This window comes from Cucumis sativus, chromosome 6 (assembly GCF_000004075.3).
Source record: "Cucumis sativus cultivar 9930 chromosome 6, Cucumber_9930_V3, whole genome shotgun sequence".
NCBI lineage: Eukaryota > Viridiplantae > Streptophyta > Magnoliopsida > Cucurbitales > Cucurbitaceae > Cucumis > Cucumis sativus.
Window position 1 is genome coordinate 7,539,881 of NC_026660.2, and position 25,825 is coordinate 7,565,705.

The window sequence follows — 25,825 nt, forward strand, 5'->3', positions numbered from 1 at the left end:
TTCTAAATCTTATTCACCGTTCAAACTGGTGCGTCGTCGCCGTCAAGGCTGCCGTCGTCTTCATTTGGGTCGCCTGCTTCACTATGGACATATATAAGCTATGTTGTTTTCTTTTCAAGTGAAGATGCTAGAATACTAAGAATACACACTCTATGAAGTTGGGACATGGATTCTCTTCAAAGATTATTGTAGTTTTTTTGTTGGGAGCTGAGTTGTAACTTTCTCCTCTGTCAACTTTATGGAGCTTGGAATATATATGAAATTTTTGTAGGATAAATCCCCAATGTTTTTACTTTATGAGGTTGGATTCTGAGTTCTTTTGTAGCTAAAATGAGATTCTGAGGTGAGATTGCCTTGTTTCTTATATGTTAATCAAATTTGCTTGTTAACTCTTTTTTTTGTAATTCGCATGCTCTTTTTTTCTTCCTGAGTGAGCTTCTTAACTAAGACTTTATTTATGAAAGATTCTCTGTAAACATATTTGTAATTTTTAATCTTTCGTAGGTTATTTCCTCATTGTTGGCATCATTAATCACATTTCTATTGCATTAGAAATTTTATTGTTTATGATCTGCAAACTAAAGGTCTATGTTTCTTGTTATTTATTTATTCATTCATCTTGTGTTGACTGCCTCTTTGTTACAAAGAAACTACTTGATTATGCCTTTTTTTCTCTTTTCAAAATGGTACTATATGGTATGTCTCACAGTCTGTTTCACAATCTACATTTGTTGTTATGAGTATTCATGTTTTCTATCTACATTTGTCGTTATGACTTGAATGTTGAGAATGTTGAGCCTTCAGACTTAATTAACTTGAATGAAATTTCAGTTAAGGTTAGCTAGTGAAGATATAGCTTGAGTACATAAGATTAACACCTTCCTTCAACGTTATCTTCTTGTAAGTAGGCTTTTCAATCTGGATTCATTGGCTTGCAGGTCTGCTTAGTAAATAATAATGGTATGTAAGAATAAAACTAATTAGATTTTTTTGGATCCTTATAGTAGACTACGGTTATTGGTTTGATGAATGTTTGAACTTAGTTTCATATGAGTTTAAATATTCGTGTATGACACAAGATTTGTGGATGTTGAAGGACTGAATTTGTAAGGTTTTAAATAAAAATTGAACCAAAAATGATGTGAATTGGAAAAAGAAAAACAAGAGTGAAACAGAAAGTAAAATGATGTTTGTTAAATAATTGGAAAAATAAGAAGCATTAATTTGGGCCCTTTTGCTATTGAAAATTTGAAATCGTATACTCATGCAGACAGCCCAAGTTTCATAAGCTCATTTCCTTTCTATTTATTTGTAGCACTGCACTTCTACCTAAAAAGAAAATGCCTTAAAACGATCCCTTCATTTAATTACTTGAAATTTGAAAATTCTTCTTCTTTCTTTTTTTCTCTTTTGTTTACCAAAGATTGGTCTATTTCAAAAAATTTATATTATATGTATTTTCTCTCTCCAATTGAAAATTGGTAAAAACCATTTTTTCTATCCATAATAAATAAATTCGTAAGTAGGAAAATATATATCGAAATTGGATATAGAGAAATATATATATTTACATATTAAAAGATTGAATAAATTGCAATATATTTATGTATGTCAACTGCATTATTAAAACATATCAATATGGCTGGCAACAAAACTAAAAGTATATTTAAAATTCTAAAACAATTGATTAATATTTTTAAAAAATAAAATCTGATATAAAAATAATATTGTGAAAAGTCACATCAAACTCAATATCAAAATGTAAACCTTTTGGTAAGGGGAAAAAATTGGGCAGAGAAGAAATGGAAAAAAGAGTAAAAAGAAAAGCAAAATGTTCTAACATGCCCTTTTCTTCTCAACTTTTTTTTGGGCCACTTTGATACTCTATATTTTTTTTTCTTTCTTTCTTTCTTTCACTTTTACTCATTCAATTTCCAAAGGAGAAGTATAAAAGAATCAGATGTAAAGCTGTGACGATAATGAGAGGTCAGATTTTGAAAGAATAGCCAAGAAAAACAGCCATCTCTTTCACCTGTCAAATCTTTGAAAATTTTCTCCCCTTCGAATAGTTTTCTTATTGGAATTCAATTAGGAAACCACAAAGTCATGTAATGGAGTAGCAAAAAGAAAATCCTTGCTCAACTCCCAACCCGGCATCAACCTACAAGAATAGATATCCTATTTCCTGCTTTTCATTATAGTGTGCCAATTATACTAATCTCTTCCACATGTTGTTTGTTTGAAGTGCATAGCCTTAGAAGTTAGAAGATTCTGGAATCAATCATGGGAGAGGGTGGCTAATTTTGAAGAAAGAAGAGAAGACATTGGCATTGCTCCTCCAACATACACATCCAATTTGCAAAAAAACAAAAATTGATGAGTATATATTTAGCTTCTCACTAGCCAGTTTTGGCCAACTGAGGTTCTATTTCTCTGTAATCGTATAATGGAAAGACAAAAAGAATAAAAACCTTATCACAACCATGATGTAATGTAAGAGTCAATGAATTGACTCAAGACTAATGCAAAACCACAGTGAATGAATGCTTAGCAGATTCCAAAAGACATTTCATGGTTAAAAGAAACCACTGATAACATGACTGAAAATTAATTAACTGATTGATCTGGGGCAAAATGGGGGGAAAAGGAATAGAAAGGGACCAAAAAGAAAAAGAGAAAATAAAAATAAAGGGTAGCCCCACAAAAAGGGGACTGAGATGAGAAGAATCTGAGATTGTTCCTGTTCCACCTTCAAAATTTACATGGACTGATAGTGCAACATATAAAGTTTTTAGGCATATTTATTCAAAGCAGAAACTAAAAGCATCAAACAAGAATTTTTCATGTTGTTATGAAAGCTAACTCGAAAAGAGAAAAGACGAAGAATTTGTGGTTATTTATTCATAGGGAGAGCCTAGATGGATATCCCTTGAATGTTTTTCACACTAACAATTCAACAAAAAAAGAGGAACTCTGATACAAATTTGTTCAAAAACAAACCAAAATGATGGGACAAACAGTATTCCTAAACAAAGCTCACAACTTTGCCTCCGGTATTACTGCTACAATTATGATGAACTTTAAAAATTAAAAAGATTGACCTTAAATAAAAAACAAGGCATAGTCTATAACTTTGTGGATCCCCACCTCACTGAAGATGCATGATGATACGTATTTTGCTATACTGCCGCAATCTGATTTTACATCTCACTCAAATATAAGAAGAAAAAAAAAACAAAACCAAAAGAAAAATTTCTAATCAAAACTCAAACCTGAACACAAAATCCCAAGTGGCTAAATACCTCTAAGCTTGGTTCTCAGCATCGGCACTCAGTTAGCTTTAGATAATTCTTCTTTCTTTTCCCCTTTTTTTCCTTTTTGTTGGGTAATTGAACTGAATATTCTATTGATTGGTCCGCAACTTCATATGCTTCACCAATTATCTTCATCTACTATGTCGACATATCCGATCATTCCTAGGTAGTGTTTCCTGAAGCAAAAAACGAGGAGATTGAGTATCTAACAATCTGCTTTTGACAATTAATACCAGAGAATATTATCACTCCATTTTCTTTTCATCAGATAGGCAACAAATAAAAGGAGGAAAAGAATAACACTATATGACCAGAGCATTTAACACGAAATGACGTAATGATACACAACACCGTAGTGTGTCTTGGTTAACAGCTTCATTATCCTAAACTTCAATTCAACATCACAGATTATCTGGTGCCATTTTGTGATTTTGGGTAACACTCGTTAATTAAAACATTTTAAAAGGCTGTACTAAATATAATCGATGCCTCAATAGTCACATGATAAAATGAAAAGGGATATATTTTAGGACATTGTAATGAGCCTAGAAAGAAACATCCAAGTTTTTTCATATATGGACAAGGAGAATTCAACAAGCATGAGGTTGTTAAACATTTATGATGATCTAGAACTAGCCAAATGCTTGAGCTTGTCAAGTTTAAACGAGAGAGCTGCACAATTGCAGGTTTGCAAGCATATGTGTGCATGTGAACACAGAGGTTATGTACAGGACCCATAAAAATTCAATCACCAAATGCAAGGTAGTGAAAGTGAGAGAAATCACCTTTCCATTGAAAAAAAAAAAAAAGATCAGTTGAGTAGTTTATGCAAGTTTGATATTTGAATGCCCTTCATTTATATAACTCAGTAAATTCAATTAGTATGACTATATAAGTTACTCTTGTTCCCTTCTTTTTCCAGTAATCCCAAGAAAACAACTATAGAAGAGTGCTACCTCAGCCAAAACCAACATGGTGTTTTAATTCCTTAGACAGCGTGTTCCTGGAAACAAGATCCAGGCAACCAAAAAAGGTTCATTGGGAGCTAACTCTAAATATTCTTACAATATACTATGTCACATTTCAGCTGTACCAGACACATACTGAACGTATATCATTCCCACACTGAGTGTAAAAGAAAATGTATACACAGGTCAGCCAACTAGACAATATAAATTTGCTCGGTTAGCAACTAAATAATTGTGATTTAGTATCAAAATGAGCTAATATCTAGATCATCAAATGCAGAATTAGCATGGATGATGATGCTATGACAACTTTCTGCAAGATCAATAAAAATATAATTCTACAATTGGTTGTTCATAATCGGAGCATTTGGAAAACAAAATTTCTCATAAGAGAAATCAGGAGATACTATTGAAATAATGAATGAGGCATTGTATAAATTTTGAAACAGTGGCTCTAACCTCTGTTTGACTGCCTCCTATTAACACTATGACCACCAATAAAACCAGGAGAGCTTCTGGCTGAGACATCCGAAGCAGCACTGCCGAGCCCATAACCAAAGGGTCCAGATCCATCTCTTTCAAAGTTGGAAGAACGCCACGTGGGATCACCATAACCGGCACTGTAGAAATCAGCAAAGGGACCGTCAAAACCGACAGTTGAGGTAGGAAATGATGATGTTGGAGGCAAAACAGTACCACTGTTTCTCCCATACCCTCCAGCTCCTAGACTATAACTACTATCAACACCTCCATAATTAAGATTCCCAGAGTTACTAAAAACATTGTTTCCTCCACCTTGAGACGAGATTCCCGAACTACCCCAGCTAACTCCAGAATTGGCAAATCCAGTTCCCCCAACGCTGCCACCAGTTGCTGATCCCAAATGAGCATTGGAATTGGCAGAGTTTGTTCCATTGTTGAGCCCTCCACTTCCCCACAAGTTTTGAGTTTCTGAGCTGAAGAAGGACGAGTTTCCTCCATTGCCACTTTCATACCCTATATTGCCAAATCTATCTGAGTTACCAGTATAATAAGGGCTCAGTCCCCGTCCATAGTTGAGATTACTGGCGAAATTAGAATTTCCCCCATACCCTGGGTTTAAGCCAATATCAAAGTTCACACCCATTCCATAACCTGAACCAAATGGGGTGAATACACTTCGACCACTGGAAACTGGACTAAATCTACCATCCACTCTAACACCATAGCCTCCAATTGTACTTGAACTGTAACCCTGAGTGTAACCATTAAGGAAGCTATTAACCCTACTCTGACCATAATTGTATCCACCAAGTGGACTACGGCTGGGGCCTGGTGACAACTCTTTCGGAACTGCCCGCTTGACTTCAACCATTTTGCCATTCAATTCATGGAAAGTCTTGATAAGAACTTTCTCTACTGCTTCTTCAGAATCATATGTAATAAACCCAAATCCTCTGGGTCGAAGAGTATTGTGGTCGTACATCACCACAACATCTGTAATTGTCCCGAATTGATCAAAATAATTCTTGAATTCACTTTCTGTAACAGTAGATGCTAACCCCCCAACAAATATCTTTCGAGTTCGTCCAGGACCAGGAGAAACATTAATGCTACCACTGGTTCTACCTACAATGTTCTGATCATTCCTAGGAACAGCCCTTTTAGCCTCAACCTGAGGATGAAGAAAATTGAAGAATGAAGGTCGAGTTCAAATAGTCTTAAAATGGCAAATGCAGACTATAGTGATTGAAGTCAAGCTGAGAAACTAATCAGGAAAAGAACTTTCAATCCTCAGACAATTAGAAATTTCACCAAGGATGAAAAATAAACGGCTCAGCAATACATTACGAATCACGAGCTAATAAGAAATGAGCTATCTCTGCAGGTCCAAAGAAACACATTTGAGGTTAACAAACTCACCATTCTTCCATCAATATTATGCTTCTCCCTTATAACTCTATCTGCAACACTTGGATCAGCAAAAACAATGAAGCCAAAGCCTCGACCACGACCTGTGGTCCGATCCTTCATAATGACAGCTTCTACAACATCACCATATGCATTGAAATACTCTTTAAGACGGTCTTCATCAGTATCCCAAGATATTCCACCAACAAATAATTTGCCACTATCAGTTTGCATTTTCCTTTTCCTACATACCACAGCAACAGAAGCCATATATCATTGAGATGTCCAAAACCCATCAAATGCAGATAGCATCCATACATTTCTAGTCGATTCAGATAAGGAAAAAAAACACAACAGAAATCTAAATTCCCGAACATCCATTGCAGAGCTGAAGATCGAATTTTAAGGAGAGTGATGTAGAAATGAAATGAAGGGAATAAAATCAGGTATGAGGATTCATTATAGTAGAAGATCGGTGTACAAAGATAAGAAGAAGAATTGTAATCTGTAACCTCTTGAAGGTGAAAGAGAAGAAGGAAATGGAATCAAATGCGGGTGAATGACAAATCAATAAGAGAAGCAGTACCTTTATTTTGAATCAAAGAGACAATCGAGGAAATGTATATCCCAAGAGAGGAGATAATAAAAATAAATCAATTTGGAAACACTGGATCCATCGTCGATCAATTGTTCGACCAAAATTCAACAAACCTGAGAAAACCCAGAAAGCATTTGAATCAAAAAAGAAGGAATAAGGGGATCCAAAGTTAATAGAATTCCAGAGAAGATCGAAAAATAAAGTGGAGATTCCCATAAAACGGACCGATTAGCGAAGACCCAGAAAGCCAAATCTTGAAAAGCTAAGATCTGAGAGGATGGAGGATGATAAGGAGAGACATCTTCAACCTTCTTGTTCTTCTTCTGTTCTGTGTGTAAATATGTTGGTTGAAACCACAAACTTTGCTTTTAAGCCTTTCAGAATTGTTGTGTTTGAGATTGATTATGCGAAAGCAAATTCAGTTACCAAGCAGATCGGGAAATTCTATTTATGTTTAAACAAAACTGTACACTAACAAAGAGAACGTGAAAAAACAGAAGCTTGAAGGTGTCTAGCGTGAGAAATGTATAAGAACTTTGAAACTGGAAGATGAAGATTTTCTCTCACTTTCCTTATATAATTTTTTTTCCTTTTTTTTTCTTTTAATTTTGATCTTTACTAAGAAACTTACGGGAGGAGAAAATAATAATAATAATAATGAACCAAATAAAACTGTTTTCTTTTTCTCTTTTTTTTTTTTTTTCTTCTTTTTCAAAATGCTTCTCTCTCTTTCAACTTCCCTTGTTCATGTGCTAAATATCACACAACCTTTTAACCTCTTTTTATATATATGCATGGAAATCTACTCTCACCATCCCATTAACCATCTTTTCTTTTCCACTATCCAATTTTTCTTTTTATTTTATGGTTTACTTCCTTCTTCCTTCTTCATTCTTCTCCTCCCATCCCATATCATGTGGAACTCTCTCCCATCAAACACCAAATAACACTTTATATACACCTAATCTAATTTATTTACTTCCTCACTTTCAACTCTATATCAATTAGATTTTTAGTCTAGACGGGCCTTACTTATTCCGCCATGTACATATACCACATCATTTCAAAAGGCCAACCTATGTCACACTTTCTATATTACTTATACCACATCATCCATTGCCATTTTCTTTTGCATATGATAGAATAAGCTCTACCTCTTAAGCCTGTTAAAGTAGAGTTAAACCTCTAACTAATTAGTCATCTAATATGGGAAGAAGTAATCATTTTCTTACTAAACCTTCCGCATATTGTTTAGGTTAGTTTCGGAAGTGAATTATTAATTTTATCATTATCATTTATACCATTATAATTTTTGTTAAATCTCAAACTTAGTCTATAATACAAATTTATTATTTTCTAAAATCATTTTATTACCCTAACTAATGTTGAAGCATATTCACATGTTTTATTTTCTTACCAAAGAAAATTGTTGTCGTTATTCAATAAAATTCAACAATCTTTTTTTAAAGAAACTACATTTAAAAATAGTTGAAATTACGAGTAAAACTAAACAATTGAAATATAGAAACCAAAATTGAATAAACTCCAAAATCTTAAAGGCTAAATGAATGGTATTTTACGCGAGTAGCGACTTACCAATTCTAAGCAACTACGATACATTCGCAAACATGACTAAAATATAAAAAAGAAGGGAAGTTATTCAAATTTGATTAGAAATGTGACAAATATTGTTACATAGTTTGGAATGTCCAAAATTGGGTGCACATATTTCATTTGTTTCTTCTCAGAAGAAGGTTTGAAGCAAATGAAGTTGTTGAAGCAGCACAAACATTGTCAAGTGGTTCTTATCCTTTTGTGTAACTTCCATGTAAAGTTTGTGGAGTACCCAAAATACCCCTTTGCATCAAACTATTCTCCACATATTGAAAGGGTTATTATTGTCTTTTTGTATGTATACTTTGATAGCAAAGTTCCTTTTATACATTTAAGCTGGATTTGATTAGTGGGAGGTTGGTCTCCTCCAGCTTGCCATTAGCTGGGATGGTGATGATAGCTTAGGTGAATCACATGCAAATACTTATCATAATTTTAATTGCCTCTTCCAATTTATCCTTTTTTTTTTCTCTCTAAATTTACTCTTTCTTCAATCTGTTTTTTTTTTAAAAAACAAAATCTTCACCTAACAAATATCAATTCATATCCCAATTACTATCCAAATATAAATTTAAATCGTAAACTAATAATTGTATACAGTTGAGCTAAGCTCATGTTGGCACATAAAAGTATTTATTGCATGTGTAACTAAATCAAAAAACCCTTGAAGCTCGTAAAATATTTTAATAAATTTTAGATTTGTCCAACTATTCGTCACTTCTCTCTCTTCTTTGTGATTTATTATTTTCTCTTCCACACTTCTTCAACTCCTATTCTAGATTTTATTTCTTCTATTTTTAAAATATTTTTTCTCCTGTTTAAATCTAAAAAATATTCAAGATCGTTTAAAAAGATGATTGAACTTCATCTTCTTCATATTCAAGAATACCAAGATTGTTTAAGTATCACTTTGACATGATTTAAATAATCGTTTACTTAGTCAACACGCTCGTTTGATATGATCAACACGATCGTTTAAATTTGAAGTAATTTTTCTATCGTTTAAAAAGAACTACATGATCTTGTGGATATGATTTAAACAATCACGTACCTAGTCAACACGGTCATTTAGAATGATCAACAAAATCATTTTGATACGAAGCCCTTCTTCCATCGTTTAAAAGAGAACTACACGATCGTGTAAATATAATGTAAATGATCAGTACCATAGTCAATCGAATCACACTACTACACATTTGGTCTTTCTTGACGCACACAAATTTTAATTTATTGATGGTCATGGTAAAGGACCATTAAAAAAATATTTTTCTTGATACAATGTTTATCTTGACAGTCATGTACGTCAAGAAAAGTCTCATTATTTCGTTGAAGAAATACAAAAAAAAAACGTTAAAAAAATTATTTTTTTTATGGTCAAAGTTCCATTTGTTTAGTTGATGGTCCACAAACGTCAAGAAAATTATTTCTCGATGGACAATAAACATAAAGATAATATATTAGTTGACTGACAATGTTCATCAAGTTAGATAGATTTTCTTGACGGATGAGATCAATCAAATAATGAATTTTCTTAATTTGCAATGGTTATCATCGAAAAAAAATTAATATATTTGTTTTGAATTTCTTGATGAGTTTAGAAATTTCTTGATGGACAAAGCCAAAAAAACAAAAAAAATTCATGGCCAAGGTCCATCAAGAAAAATGATATCTTGATGGGCATTGCCCATCAATTAAAAAATTTTAATTTTGGGTTTATGATAAGATCGTGGGCAAGACCTATAAAAGAAATAATATATTGGACATTGTTCATCAATAAAAAACTATTTTCTATGAAACATGAAATTCGGACTCTCGATAACGGACTCAGAAAACATGACACTCATCAATAATATTCTTAAAGCTTTACTAATTTCTTTCAATTATTAATGTCTATACATCCATAATATAATATTATTTTTTTAAAAGTTAACGATTATAATCATAATTATATTGAAATAAGTAACTTTATCAAAGCTAAATTAGTTATTGTGTTCAACTTTAATGAGTTGAATTAAAAGTTTGTAATTTAAGATTTTTAAAATAGGTATAAGTTGTAGAATATGAGTTTAGCTCAACTGGCATCTATATATATGTTTCGAGTTTAAATCCCCACTGCAGGAAGAAATCAAGATCATGAAGATGTCAATTAGCACAAACCTAAGGTGAGTGTGAGAAAATAAAAGGAAATCTATTATTTTTTCGGACAAAAAACATCAATGTCTCATTTCTTGATGATCAATACCATCAAGGTAGACATGTTTTGTATATCAAAGAAGGTCATATTTGTAGTAACGTTGTTTAGTATGGCCAACAAGATCATTTAGATTTGAAACATTTTTTCCATCGCAAAAAAGAACTACATAATCGTGTCGATACTACTTACACGATCTCGCATCATTTTCTACATTTTCGATAATCATTTAGAAGAAAAATTACACGCGCATGTGTGACCGACGAACTGCATGTTGACATTTTTGATATTTTTTATTATGAGTCTAGGAGCTTTTTTCATTTTTAAAATTGTTTTGTCCTATATAAATATTGGTTGGTTTGCTATATTTTAAAAAAGAACACGCAAATAAAACTTAATTAAAGGTTTAAATGGATAAAAAAGAAAAAGAAGTAAGGTTTGAATCTATATAATAATTAGTTTTGGAGGCGGTTGATGGGTATAAAATGATAGTTAGCATAATAATTATTTATAATATAGCTAAATAAACATAATTAATTTATGGGGAGAAGGTTAAAGATGATAAATCAGAAATAAATGTGGACAATTTTGCTTTTATTTTGAAAGATTTCGTAAAATCATTAATTGATTTATTGAGTAAGATTTTATATCACAGGCTTACTTTATAAATTCAAACATACCACTTAATTACCAAATTAAAGTTCAAAATATATCCCATTTTTTCTTTTTTCTTTTTTGGTGGGACCGAACCGTCCAAACCATTTAAATTACACAAAAAGAACCATAACCCGGTTACCAAAATTAACCCGGTTCATTTATTTTCTTGAATTTTAATATATTATCTTCACCCTTTTTCTCTTCACTATTTACGAGAAAGCCATTTAAAAGTCAAAAACTTCTTGAACAAGTTTCCCTCCAAATCCCAACTCTTTCCACATTCCCTCCAAAATTTCAAAACCATCCAATCAAAATTTCAAACCTACCACTCCGATTTTTGCTTCTTTTCCCCTCTTCTATATATTTTCTTCAACCAAACCCCAATTTCTCATCACCAACACCTTCCATCTCCTTCAATTTTTCATCCTCAATTTCCCCCTACTTTTCGTCTTCAACCTTCTCCATGGAGTCCTGCAGGACTTCACTTCCGTTCACCTCCTCCTACGCTGACACCGTTAGACCAGAATCTTCTCATCGCCTTGCCGGTGAAGTTCATGTCATCATCGGCCCTATGTTTGCTGGAAAAACCACGGCGCTCCTCCGCCGGATCAAATCCGAGAGCAACAGTGGCAGGTAAAGAAATTTGCGTTCTAAGGCTTAATCCAACTGTTATTCTTACGATCTGCAGACAGATCGAATTGCTTTTTAGATTGATCATGGATTGGATCCGTGTTTGATTTGTTATATGATGAGCAGGAACGTGGTGATGATCAAGTCAAGTAAAGACACAAGATACGCCATAGATTCAGTAGTAACACATGATGGGGTCAAATTTCCATGCTGGGCACTGCCAGATCTTTCATCTTTTCGTCAGAAATTCGGAGAAGATGCTTATAATGAGGTATAATTTTTACAACTAATCATTCTGTAGTATTAGTTTGAGATATTCATCTTGTTCTGTATCTCACTCTTCAATAAAACCGGCAGTTGGATGTGATTGGTGTTGATGAAGCTCAATTTTTCGATGATCTCTATGATTTTTGCTGCAATGTTGCTGATAGAGATGGTAAAATCATTGTTGTTGCTGGCTTAGATGGAGATTACTTAAGGTACTATTCAAAGGTTTACGTAGTATCTTGCATCTGATGAGAAATCACGGGTTTATTCAAAAGTTAATTTGGTGGGTGGGTTTTGTATGGTTTTATTTTTATTTTATTTTAATTTTTTTGGCAGGAGGAGTTTTGGATCAGTGCTTGACGTTGTTCCTCTGGCTGATACAGTAACAAAGTTGACAGCTAGATGTGAACTTTGTGGGAAAAGAGCTTTTTTTACATTGAGAAAAACAGAGGAGACAAAGACCGAACTTATCGCTGGGGCTGATGTCTATATGCCTGTGTGCCGCCATCATTATGCCATTGGACAAGAAGTCATACAATCTTCGAAGAATGCTATGGGATCTCGAACTATTGCCTCAAATCTAGAGGCACTTCACTTATCTAAATTCAACTTAGTCTTTTTTATTTTTTTTTTATTATTATTTTTTTTTTATAGACAATATGTTTTCATTTTCGCCTGTGTATTTCCATATATTGAAACTTGAAACACCTTTTATAAGATATTTGTCTTCTGTGTAAGGAAAATCAAGCCTAAGTGGAAATAAAAGATTTCATTGCATTGACGCCAAGTCAATTGAACTAGAAATCAATTACAACCTGAAATGCAGTAGGTAAAAGAGTGCCATATACTTTTAGTTTTTTTGTGTTCGTCAGTCAGTACTTGGTACTAGTACCCTGTCTTTAAGAAGTCTGTTCAGAATCTTCATCCCTGACTTCGTCGAAGAAGGGATCCTTGAGAAGTTCAGAAGCGGATGGTCTTGCTCTTGGCTGTGCAATGCACTTCTCAATGAAAGCTCGGACTTCAGCATCAGTTACTTTGGTAATTGCTTGGGGCTTAATTCCAGTTGTTACCTTCTTGTATATCTTGGCAACACTATCGCATTCACTGTATGGTATCTCCATAGTAACCATCTCGAGCAAACACATTGCAAAGGAGTATATATCCACCATCTCTGTGTAGTCTTCCTCATACAGCTCTGGTGCCATATACTCGGGTGTTCCTATGATTGAATGTGCAGCATGGCTCCTGCCAACTATAGCTGCAAACCCTAGATCGCCTATTTTAACCTGTTCAAAGGAGAGTGGATGTAATAACACCCTTAAACATTGTAAAGCCACACAAGATAAATAAGTAGGTGAACAATTAAAATGTTTGTGGTTTAATCTTATCTTGGGAATCATGTAAATTAGCTAGCCAACTTGAGATTTGATAGTTGATACTTGGGTCCAGGAAATAATGTTGTGAAAGATTTTTCTCTAACCACAAACACATTCTAGTGAATAAGAGAGAAAAACAGTGATGTTAATGCATTTCCCCTTACTGCAGTTTTTCTCTGCTATTATCACACAACTCGATGAAGCCAACTAATTGATTATAAACACAGTTTTAGTTTCACCTTTCAACAAAGTATAACTGTCAAAAATAGGACTCAAAAGATTTCTACCTACCACTTAGCATCTTGTTTGGCTAATTTTTTAGTGGTTATCAGTGCATATCGATTGGTACCATGATCAAAACAAAATCTTTAACTTCACATACAGAGTTTTTCTTGGCTTTCTGGGTGAATCCCAGCCAAGACAAAGATTAGGACTGACTCTTTCAGATTATTCTATTTGTAATCTTCCCTCAAATCTAATGTAAGCAATCGTTCTCCAAATCTTCTTCAAATTTCATATTCAAATCCAAATCCCCAATTTAATTTCTGATCCCTCTGTCACAAGCTTTGTTTTTATTTCTGTTATTTCCTTTTGATTCAACTTTTTTTTTTTTCTATTTTTTTTTTGTCGGTTTAGATTTTAGTTTTATGACACTGACGAAGGGAAATTACACATGGAAACACAATGCCATGGAAAAGAATGTTTTAAGAGGTACATAGGACAAGTTTCTTCAAGCCCTTGTAGGAGAAAAGTTTGTTCCTCCAACTTGGCAATGTGTCCTCAATTTGCTGTTTGAGGTATGTTCTAAATTTCATCTTATAATGTTTTTGTTGAACCATGAAAGGAAGGATAGGGAGTTAAGATACAGGGGGAAGGGAGAGGTTCAAAGGATTTCACCAAGAAAGTGGAATGTGCACTAAAAGTTCAAATTCTTGTTTTTGTCTCAGTATCGATCCTGGCCAAGATTCATCAAGATGATTCATTAAAAGAATTAGTCAAAAGTGTTATTTGTGAAAGGTGAAAAACTTTTGAGTGCATTTCTGACAATTACCCCAATACAAAGCCAACAGACAATCTTGTCTAAGGTTATTAACAGTTATTCAAGCAACTCAGTCAAATCTTAAAAAGAGTACTGCAAGAAAGTCAGAAAATCATTGACATTTCTGATAATTTCCCTAGAATAAGATTTGATATGTAACAAAAAATAAGGATTGAGAATTTAGAAACCGAAAAAGAACTCGTTTGCAAATCAAATACCTGGCCAATATTCCCATTGACAAAAATGTTACTGCAATTGAGGTCTCTGTGAATAATGCAAGGCTCATGAGTATGAAGATAATCCAATCCCTCGAGCACTTGCTTTGACCATTTTTTCAAGGCCTTAATTGACACATGTCGATGTTTCTTACGATAATCCCTTAGATTTCCTGATGTGCACACCTCGGTGATAAAATTCAATGTATTATGCTCATCATCATTCCAAACACTGTAACAAACGATGATATATTTGTTGTTCAAAGTGCTCAGCAGCTGAACCTCAGACCTCAGACGGTTGATGAACACTGGATCCCCACTAAAATTTCTCAATCGAACTTGATTCCAAGCAACCTCTATTCCTTCCTCCTGATCAAATGCCCTATAAACTTTCTTTACGGCTCCAGACCCAAGAAGATCATCGTATCGTCCAAACCTTCCAGTTGGATCGACCTCAACAAAGGGCTCTGCATCACGATCATATGGAATTGAGTTTTCAGCTGGCATCTGTAAAGAATTTCAAATTTTAAGTAAATTGAGCAAATAAGATAAATAAAACTACAGCAGTGATGCAGTCTACTTGACTTGACCTAGATCAAAATTCAAGAGGTATAGTTCAAAAAACAAAAGATAAAAACATATGAAACCAAGCATATAAATTTAGAGCTGGCGGTTGAATCCCAAAAGAAATGCAACAAGTATACTCTAGTCGTCACATGCATAACCTTGATTGTCGATACAGCTAACCCCAGCTTCAAACAAATATTAAAGGCACAGAAACTTACCATTACTAATTTACTATTGCCGATCTTTCTGTAGGTTATGTTATTAATATTTTAAAATTAGAATTAAAAAAATGACAACGACAACAAAATACTCAAATTAATTACTATGAACATAAATCAGCAGTTCAAATTAAAGACAGATAATTGGGTAACAACCATTTCAAAAGAGTTGAAAGGGGAGATCAAAGGTTTTCCCGGTTGATGAAATCGCAAATCATATAAAGCGAACAAAGAAAAAGAAGAAACCTATTAATTAAAGAGGGGAGCAATTAATTAAGGAGGGTGTCGAAGAAACATCAAACATCAAACATCCATTAACATGAGAAGCAGTATAATTTGAAGAAGAAGAAGAAGAAGAAGAAGAAGAGGAGGAGAGAATACCTTGGGGTTGATGCCGGAGAGGGAAAATCTCCGAAGAAACGGAGCGAGAAACAAAAACTTGTATCTCTATTTGTGTTCCGTTTAGTTGGTTTTTCTCTTGCGTCAGGTCGAGGCGGCAGGAGGATTCTGATTTTATACGTGGCGCGTAATCCATATCAACACTACAATATAAAATATAAAAAGAAATAAACGACGTAGTTTTCTTATTCCACTTTTCATTTCTTTTTGGATAATTATTCAAGATTAATTAATATTCAATTTTTTTCTTTTTTCTTTTACGTCTTAAACTTGTCCATTTTTTAAACTTTATTATTATACTATTTTAGATCTTCGAATTTTGAATTGCAATTCATTTCTTTTCTTAAATATGTATTTCTTATTTATTAGGTTTATACGTGGAAAATGCACTCTAACCATATGTATCCTACTTTTTATTATTATTATCAAAAAGTTAGTAGAATAGATTTAATTTCAAGTAATTTAAAAAGTGAGTTAAAAGTGTTTTGCATGTAATTCATATCTAGACATGATCCAATATTCATGCAAAAAAGAAAACAAACAAACATAAGGATTCCAAAATATTTTAATTAAAACAAAATGTCTTTTTGAAGCTTTTTGGTGCATAGAATCATTAGTTTGACTAAGAAGATAAAATCTATATATTCAAAATAGTAAGTACTTATTTGTATAACCATAACGTGAGAATTATGTAGTGCTTTCTAGTAAACCTTTTATGTCCTTTATAATGTCATAAACAAAAGTATTTTAAAGAAAAAACTACAAACAATTGAAAAGTTAGAGACTAAGAAATCTCTTTTTTTTTTTCTTTTTTTCTTTTTAACTTAAATAAATATGAAAATCATGCCAGAAAACAAAACATATTTCTAAAAAAAAAACTAAAAGAAAATTAAAAATCAAATGGTCGTCTTTATTTATAACTTTTAATTTTTAATTTTTAATTTAATTTTATCCTATTATTTTACTGTTGAGGTTTTTATCTTTTTTTTTTTTTTTAATTTTTAGTCAAATTTGAAATTATAAAAACAAGTTGTTAAAAACAAAAATTTGTCTCTTTAATAACATTTTTTTTATTGGTTTTTAGTTTTTAAAATTATTCTTAGTTTTTCACAATTTCTTATTTGTGATTTTCATCTTTTATAATGTATATGTACAGATTTGAAGTTTTAGTCCATTTCTAAAAAGAAAGATAAGTTTCTTAAAACTACTTTCTTTTAACCATATATGTTTCACAATTATTTTTTTAAAATTAAAACGTATTTCTTTTTTATTTTACAATGATCTACATATTTACATATTTCTTAATCAAGTAAAATGATTTTTAGCCAAATACCAAAAAATAAAAACAAACTTTTCAAAAGCTTTTTTTTTATTTATTTATTATGGGTAGAAATTAGATATCAAAAGAGAAAAATTGAAGGTAGAAGTATATCTATAGACATGATTTTAAAAACTAAAACAAAAAGATAAAAGATTTTTGTTTTGTATTTCAAAACATTCTTAAAATGTATAGAATAACACAAAACATAAAAACCAATAGACATGAACAACATTTATGAGCTTGATTTGAAAAGTTGAAAAAGAATATCAAATGGAACCTTAGTTAAAATGTTTGACTTAATTTGATAGTGCATGCATATTGGTAGACAATGAATACGAAAACAAATAAATTTAAACATAGGAGTAATATTCACGGTTTATTTATTTATTATTTTCCTTTGTTTACAATATTATTATTATTGATCAAACATTTGATTTATATGTATAGAGGGGGAAAAAACCGTGGGAATTAAAAGAAAAAAGAAGTAAAAATGAAAAAGATTCACATGTAGAGAGGGAGAGTATTTCATGGACTGCTCGTGGCCATGAAATTGAGACACTGAATCTTTGGGTATCTTGTTCATGAGAAAGCTAAGAACATATCGGCTTTAGGCACCTTCCTCTTTAAGCCATATGCCTTTTACTTCTTTACCCTCTTCCTTCAAACTCTTTGTGATGACCACTTAAATATACATTCACATGATCTTCCTCTCCTCTGTTCAGTTATGCAAGATCTTTACCTTAACTCTGCTTCTTTGTATAGAATCATAATATAAAATGAAAGAAAAGTTATGGTTAATTGGCCATGACATGCATGACTACTACTTGTGACCATCTCAACAACCACAATCTCGAGAACAACATTTACTACCTACGGCTCATATCATATTTAATTTATGATATTGGTGGTCATTCCTAATATTACAAGAGAATTGATTCACTCATTCAAATTTTCTTTTATTTCTTAAATAACTACCTAATTAGGTGGTCCTTTGGGTGATACAAATTGTTATTTTTGGTTGGCAGTTAATATTTTCTTTTATCTCTACCGTTCCTATATCTCTTTAACTCTATGTGGGGATATTTGGCTCTAGTTAACTCATTACTCATAAGATACTTCTTTAAAAATGTAAGGAACATAACGTAATGCTTCAACATGCTCATGAAATCGTTCACGAAGATATTCACTTTCATATGAAAACCATTTACTAAAATACATATTTAAGAATGAGAATCATACGCAACAGTCATTATTTGAAAGATCATTTCAAAATGATCATTCGTTTATCAGGATTATCCACAAACAAACATTCATTTAGAAGAATCCCCCACAGACACTTGTGACTCCATCTTTCCTTTCTTCTTTCAATTTTCTCTTCTCGTCTAGCGGTTTTCTCAATCGGCCGTTCTGCACTTAGAACTTCCCCTTGTCATTTTTTATTAGAAAATCTAACATCTTGGACTCCTCTTTCCTTTGGCCTTTGGCCCTATTTATAGTGACATTTCACAACCAAGGGTCACTTTCATGCTTTACACGTGTCACCTCACTGATTTGCCGCGCCATGCAACCAATCCAATGCTCAACAAATAGGCTAAATGTCAGCGGCTATTGAACGTTTCCTTGAGATGTCAACCTTATCTCCTTGGAAAGTCGCACTCTTTAATCACCCGACTCTCTTTATCTTCTCGGGAAGCAACACACATTTATTTTCCTCAGAGGGTCGTCTAGTCATTTCAACAGGACACCTACTTCTCTGCCACAGTACTTCCTTAGGCCTCCTTGCATTACTATGTAAAACACCTAACTCTTGGCATCCAATGCATGCTTCTTCCTCGCTAGCTATTCTTATCGCGTTGCTTACCTTACCGCATAGAACTTAGACTGAAATATTTGTCGCCTTTTCTCCTCTTGCATCATTTTGCTTGATATATTATATGCATATGTTTTACTCGTGGATTTGTTAGGCTAATTAAGCTCTAAGTGAGCGACTATTAAGCGATTGGATAGGGTTATGTGGTAAAAGGTATATTTCTATTCATGCGTTGCAAATTTCTAAAGATATGCATGTCCTGCAAGCTTTCCTCAAAATCGTCCAAGTGCAAGTGAAGAGAGGTTTCCTGGTAAGTCTAGAGTCAAACATAAAAGAATCTAAAACTGTTAATGTCTTATTGTGCAACTAAAATCATGTTGTATAAGCTATACAATAATGTTATGCAAATTGTACTTTTATCCTAATTATTGGCGGTGCAAGGTGAGCATGGCGAGTAATTGAAAATTGAAAATGAACTCATTTCTAGGCATGACGAGGAAGGAAAGTTTAATCATCTAATCGCATTGATTTATGCTTTTATCCTTCCTCTTTAGCTCTAACTCGCCAAAGACAACAACTTCTAGAATGCCTCTTGCTCGAACAACCAAACTATGCTTGGCTGATGTTGTTGCTTCCAAAATTCCAAGAACACTCAACTCTCACCATACTTCTCTCTACTCTTCTCTCTTGAGCTGAAAATGATGAGAAATGAGAGAAATAAGAGTTTGTTACCTTTAAAACACTCATTGCGTCTGGAAAACGCTAATCTTGCCCGTTGAAAATTTTCTTAAAAATGTATATTGCACGTCAACTAAGTGATCTTGGCCAAGATCGACCCAAGATCCATCAATATTTTCTCCTTTCTCGATCGAACAAGCACCAAGTTCTTGTCCACGAACCCTAAATGTCCTTCTTTGCTTTCAGTTTCGAGCGAACAAAGCCCTAAGATGGCTTGAGTTTCCTTCACTTTTCATTTTGAACTTTCAATCTCGATCAAATACAGCCCCGAGATTGTTTGAGATCTTAACTTTTTAAGCTTCGATCCTTCATCTTGGATTGTCATAGCTTGAAGAGCACCAAAATTTCACTTCTGCCTTTACTTTGCCTCTTATCTCGGTTGAACAAGATCGAGTCTTGAGGCCCCTTCCCCTAAATCTGGGCAAACTCTCAGCCTCAACTAATTTCAACCTCAACTTCTCATCTTCTTTACTTTTCCTTCTTCTCACAAACAAAAACATACTTAAATGACACTTTTGAAACTTTTTTAAACTTAAACTCCGAACAACACTTGACTTTGGAACCAAATCTTTTTAAAGTTTCACTTTTCTTTGCCAAAACTTAACAAGTTCTGAGGTTTTAGAAATAATCCTAAACTCTTTTTGATCGAGCTAATCAACATTCGTTAATTAATGGATCTTTCCATGAAAGTTCTGTAGTTGCACTCCCCTCACTGCATATATATTTGTGTCCATTTGATATAACCATGATCCGTAAGTTAATTCTTCACAGATTATTCATATTTTTAGTTGGGTCAAAATATTGTTTTACCCTTGCGATTACAACTTGTTTCTTAAGTCCCACTAATCCTTTAATAAACAATTGGTTTAAGGCTCAACCTATAAACCGAATCTCTCTCAGGCCAATGATAGGGTGAGACCTCTTGTCCAAGACTTGGATTCAGTTCATAAAGGAACAACCTATCTACTTACTCGAAAATGATCAAGAGTAAATTTCATCTTACACCTTATGTTCCTAGCTATCCACCTGGTTTAACCTATAAAATGGGTGTCTTACTGGACCAACGCTAATGAGTTGCCCTTATATATGTAGATAATCTCATGTGAATAAAAGTTCATAATTAGGTCATGATTAAGATTAAGTTACCTAGGTCATCAATAGAAAGAAATGGTTCGTTTTTAACCATTAACAAGGTTGTAAAGTAAAAGTGATTATTTCATTGTTTGGTCTTATATAAGCTCTTTACATTAGATGTCTCTACTTACATGTCTCTACATGAACGAATTCATGGTCACATTGTTTGTAATAATAACAAAACATGTCGCATCCATAGTGTCCCTGAAATAAAGTGTCCAACCTTATTCATATACTACAGATAGTTTGAGCTATATACTCGAAATTGATCAATGTTTATGTCTATACATAAAGTTCAAGTTTACACAAGATAACTTTGAGTCCTTAATTTTTTGGATTTGAAGAATATACAATTTTCACTTATAATTCTTTAATAACCACTTTATTGAAAAACAAAATATAATTACAAACTAAAAGTTTTAGAACATAAAATCCAATAAATTATTTTCATCTCTTCTAACTTCTAAATATTATGTATTAAGTGTATTTGTTTCGGTTTGAAGTATATTTGGTTTAAATTTTATTTATAGTTTTCTCCAACAAATGTTACAAATTCTTGTTCTTTTTTTAACTTTTAAACCAAAAAATTGCCACCAGTTTATTTATAAAGTCTTAATGGATAAGGAAATAAGTGGCAATGACAAAAATGAAAGCTAAAAGTCTTCTCGTAACATTAAATGTTCACTTCCAAGCAAAGTTTTGAAGCTTTGGTAAACATTTGCAATCTCTCAAGTTTCAAGGTATTGAAGAGAATAAATCTGAAGAATCCAAAATTTTCACATCTTTAATGGCCTATAAATCTATTTACTTTGTGTACTTGTATTTATTGAAGTATCTGAATTTAGACTATATAGGTGAAAATGGCGCTTCATACTGACCTTTCATTTAGTATAATTATCGTTATACTTTTTGGTTCTTTTAAGCAGGAAGAGTGATTGATTTAGATGGTAAAGATTTCTAAATCTTGAAGTGAGGAACAAATATTCCTTTCTTGTTAATCATTTGCTTGTCTTTTCAAACTAAATTTGTTTTGTTTTCTTGAAGTTGTTTGTCAAATAGTTATAAAGATTTGTGCTTGAAAGCTGACAAAAAAGAAAGAAAGAAAAGTTTTCAAACATAATCAAGAAAGTTTTCGAACACATTGATACAGTTTCGGCCTCTATCAACCCAAGTTACATTAACAATAACTTAACAGAGATAATACTGGTCTCTGATACACGAAATTGATTGTGTAGTACTTTTACATTGGCATTTCTTCAACAACTCACCAACTAAAGGGTAAACTTGAAACCACACGGCTTACTAAATTTGATAGAAACTAACATAAATTTCTACATTTATGCATCATTTTTCTAGATTATATGAAGTAACCCTTCGGATATTTAATCTCTTGGAATTAGCCACCGAAGAAAAAGGCCCTTGTTCTAAAAGACCATCATTAAGTTACCATGGTTATCCCAGCTTGCATTTTATAACCAAACATCAAACTAAAAACATAGTCCATATTTTCAAGGCCCTGCAGTTTGCACCAGAATTGAACTATAGCTCAGCCAAGCAAGAAAAGTTCCCGTCTTGGCAATACATTTCGTGTAATTTTTGTCACAGCATCTAATGAAGCAGAAAAGAACCATGTATTTCCCCCTTGGTTTTCAATAGCTAGTTCTTGTATGGCCATGGTTACATTTTTTTACTTCCATGCACAGGAAGCAACTAAATCCCTATCCATCCACCCTAAATACAAAGCCCCTTCTCTTTCTTCGAGTCTATACCTGTTAGAATAGTTATCTAATAACGTTTTGATGGTAGCATTCACCAACGAGCTTAACGGGTAAGGTGTAAATCCTGCCAATCCAAATCGCAGTCTCCACTTTCCAAGTAGCTCGTGTCGTTCCACTCTCTCTGCTCCTTCACATGCTAGTATGTTGACAACTTCCCTGGCTAGACAATGCTGCTCGATGTTAATTCGCTCCTTGTGCTGTCTTGGAAGAGTAACATCGATTGATTCAAACATGGCATTGTAGTAATCTAGTGTCTCGACGAACCGGGGAAAGAAGGCAGCCGTGTTTGTGTTGGATTCTTGTTCAACAAGTGTCACGACCTTTGGAGACAGACTTTTAACCAGCCTCAGTAGCCTATCTCGATGATTTTCGGTGCTTACACTCTCATCTGGCATATGGTGTAGCATGAATGCAAAATTCACTGCTAAAGCCTCCCCTCGTCGAATGCCGAGATTGTTTTGATGAACATTGCAGCCAGAAATGGAAGCAGAGTGAAACTCAAATGGCACGTTAAATAACTTTGCTAACTTGGAAAGTCTCTTCCCAACAATATCTAGGCCACCTCCACGAGCATAAGCTGATGCAGGATCATCTATACCAGTTATACGAATGTGAGGTGGCCCACCAGGCCTACCTGCAAATGCTTGAATCAAAGTGACCCACTGAGTACCCTGAGAAATTTGGAAATCAATGATGTGAACTCTATCTTCATCTTTCATGGCTTCTGCAATGGCACCATTTGCTGACATGTATCCAAATTTGAAGTATGGGCAAACCTCATAAAGAAGGTGCATATACGAGAGGAGCTCGGCTCTTGCTGGTTCCTTGCATCTCAAAGATTTATAGATGCAACTACCTGAGGAAGCCAACCGTGCAACCAACCCCTCCAGCATATACGCTCCTAACCTCTGCATCGGTTCGCCACAAACTGACACCATCTTGCGCAGCTCATCCATAAGCCATTGTGCCATCAATGCATCATTATCTGATACAGCTTTAGCACAAGCTATTAGGATCTTTTTCAAGTTTCCTTTAGTAATAGCATCCATCACTTGTCCCCAAGTTCCCATCTCTGGATTGTCCGTCCCCTCCTGGTAGATACTATCAAAACTATATATAACATCAGAATCAGGACCAAGCATCACAGTTTCCAATTCCAGTAGTTTGTGCCTAAAATCACTAATATCATCCGTTATACTGGATCCACTTACTGAGGAACCATACGTATTGTCAGGGGAATTATGCTGATCAGAAGGATTTGAACGATAATCCTGTTGCGATACTGGACTCCCATTTGGTGAGAAAGTGACAGTTGAGGTCGAGTTGTGAGTTGCATAGCCGTGGCTTCCTGAGGACGACTCCAGAGTGCAGTACCGATCACCGATGTCTTGAACATTGAAGTGACCTCTTTGGTTGCCAACATTGGAATATAATTGGCGACCTAAAGATTGAAATTGGGAGAAGTAGTAGGCATCCACTTCCTGAAGTGGCTGATAACACAACCTCTTTGCCATATGTGAACCTCTATGAAGCTGAGAAGCTTGCATTTTACAAATTTTGTAGTGAAGGGACTTTTTTATCTCTACCGAAGCTAAGAGTGTTCAAGATCCTTGCTCCAAGAGTTGCTGTTCTAAACCTTTATCTAAAGCTGCTGCACATATGAACCAAAAATCAGCAGAAGAATTATTCCCATCTTAGTAAAAATGAAGAAAACAACATATTATAGAATAAATTGGCTCAATTCAATCATTCTGATATTAGTTTGTTGCTAATCTAAAATCTGGCAGAGGCCAACAAATAAAATACAGACAGCATACTCCAAAGCTCAAACAAGCTCATAGCATCTAAATATTCAAGCTGCCATAAAATTTCTCAGTTCAACATATGAGAATGTAAACACCAAAGATTTTAGAAGAGACAAAAGCTCATATGCTCTGCATACAAGACAAGACACATACAGAAAGAATGAAAAGACCATTTTTCTTAGTCTTTATTTCTATGAACTTCAACTAATTCTAAAAGTGAAACACCAACCATATAACATCAAAGAACACTGAAGAGAACATTTCACAAAAATTAATTTTTCCATTAGATCAGAGTTGAAAACAGAGAACCTACATAGAAAATCCTAGCCCAGGAAAGAATCATCGAAACTTACACTCGTTCAAACAAGTTGAGAGAGAGATTAAACTTCTGATTTCTTAGGAAAAGCAATTAAATAAAAACAAAAAGCATCCAGGAATATTTTAATTTAGTTCGGTGACTCATGATTATACCTTTCCACGTATTCGACTATATCCCCCACCAGATCATCAGATAGCTTTATAAAAAAAAAGAAAAAAAACAGGAAGAGCTAAATAACTATTCACACATGAAACCCAAACAGTGGAATTCGATCTACCATTAATCCGACCCCAGCTAGTATAACCCCTATAAAATCCAAACCCACTTGGAAAAGTAATAAAATATAAACAAACAAACACCAAAACAATTCGACTTCCACAAAAAATGCAAGAGAGAAAACAGAGCATAAAAACTGAACAGTAGCAAATTTAGGCCTGATATCCCTATTTTCAACGAAACCCATTTGCAGAAATAGTAAATCAGACATGAAAACAAAATAGCGAGAACAAATTCCACAAATCCAGAAGAGAAAACCATCAAAATTGTTGAAATTTTCAGAAGACAAATAAAATCAAATTCATTGATCAGAAAATTGCATAAGTTGATATAATGAAGCAAATTGTTGATCCCACCTAAGTTGAAAGAGTGTTGAAGGTAGAGACTTCACTACATAGTTTGAGTCATTTAGAGAGAGAGAGAGAGAGAGAGAGAGAGAGAGAGGGGAGGAGTCTTATGTGAATCACCTGAGAGAGTATTTAAGAGAGTGGAAGAACAAAAAGGCATTTAGTTATTGGGAAAATGCATTCGATAGTTTTGGCACTTAGTTATGTGAAAGTACGTAAATACCCCTTAAAATAATTTATTCCCCAAAAGATAAGCCGCTAATTATATGCGACATTCGTGCCTTAAGAAAAAGTAGAATGAGATTAGTTGGATGTGATTTTATTTATTAACATTAATACTTTACTCTTAAACCT

The 25,825-nt window shown here is 33.6% G+C and overlaps 4 protein-coding genes across 7 annotated transcripts; 1 reads left to right on the forward strand and 3 right to left on the reverse strand.

Annotated features, from left to right (window-relative positions):
• Positions 1–2,872: 2,872 nt before the first annotated feature.
• Positions 2,873–7,442, reverse strand: LOC101222391 (heterogeneous nuclear ribonucleoprotein 1). Its single transcript, XM_004139966.3, has 5 exons — positions 6,996–7,442; positions 6,759–6,883; positions 6,185–6,416; positions 4,742–5,936; positions 2,873–3,490 (listed from the first exon to the last, which is right to left on the reverse strand). The coding sequence occupies exons 3-5, from the start codon at positions 6,404–6,406 to the stop codon at positions 3,477–3,479; spliced, it is 1,431 nt and encodes a 476-aa protein (XP_004140014.1). The 5' UTR covers positions 6,407–6,416; positions 6,759–6,883; positions 6,996–7,442; the 3' UTR covers positions 2,873–3,476.
• A 4,132-nt stretch (positions 7,443–11,574) lies between these two features.
• On the forward strand, positions 11,575–13,668 carry LOC101217271 (thymidine kinase a). Its single transcript, XM_011658576.2, has 4 exons — positions 11,575–11,865; positions 11,989–12,133; positions 12,220–12,341; positions 12,466–13,668. The coding sequence occupies exons 1-4, from the start codon at positions 11,696–11,698 to the stop codon at positions 12,830–12,832; spliced, it is 804 nt and encodes a 267-aa protein (XP_011656878.1). The 5' UTR covers positions 11,575–11,695; the 3' UTR covers positions 12,833–13,668.
• On the reverse strand, positions 12,880–16,081 carry LOC101222153 (probable serine/threonine-protein kinase WNK11). Its single transcript, XM_011658575.2, has 3 exons — positions 15,926–16,081; positions 14,763–15,266; positions 12,880–13,415 (listed from the first exon to the last, which is right to left on the reverse strand). The coding sequence occupies exons 2-3, from the start codon at positions 15,264–15,266 to the stop codon at positions 13,029–13,031; spliced, it is 891 nt and encodes a 296-aa protein (XP_011656877.1). The 5' UTR covers positions 15,926–16,081; the 3' UTR covers positions 12,880–13,028.
• Positions 16,082–22,063: 5,982 nt separating this feature from the next.
• On the reverse strand, positions 22,064–25,600 carry LOC101221914 (scarecrow-like transcription factor PAT1). Of its 4 annotated transcripts, none has more exons than XM_011658577.2 (2): positions 25,481–25,600; positions 22,064–24,375 (listed from the first exon to the last, which is right to left on the reverse strand). In XM_011658577.2, exon 2 carries the CDS (start codon positions 24,269–24,271, stop codon positions 22,634–22,636), a length of 1,638 nt encoding a protein of 545 aa, XP_011656879.1. In that variant the 5' UTR covers positions 24,272–24,375; positions 25,481–25,600; the 3' UTR covers positions 22,064–22,633. The 4 variants fall into 4 exon arrangements, with proteins under 4 accessions (XP_011656879.1, XP_011656880.1, XP_031743515.1 ...); XM_011658578.2 differs by having other exon boundaries at positions 22,064–24,372; positions 25,481–25,590; XM_031887655.1 differs by lacking the exon at positions 25,481–25,600 and adding an exon at positions 24,883–25,474.
• Positions 25,601–25,825: the final 225 nt, after the last annotated feature.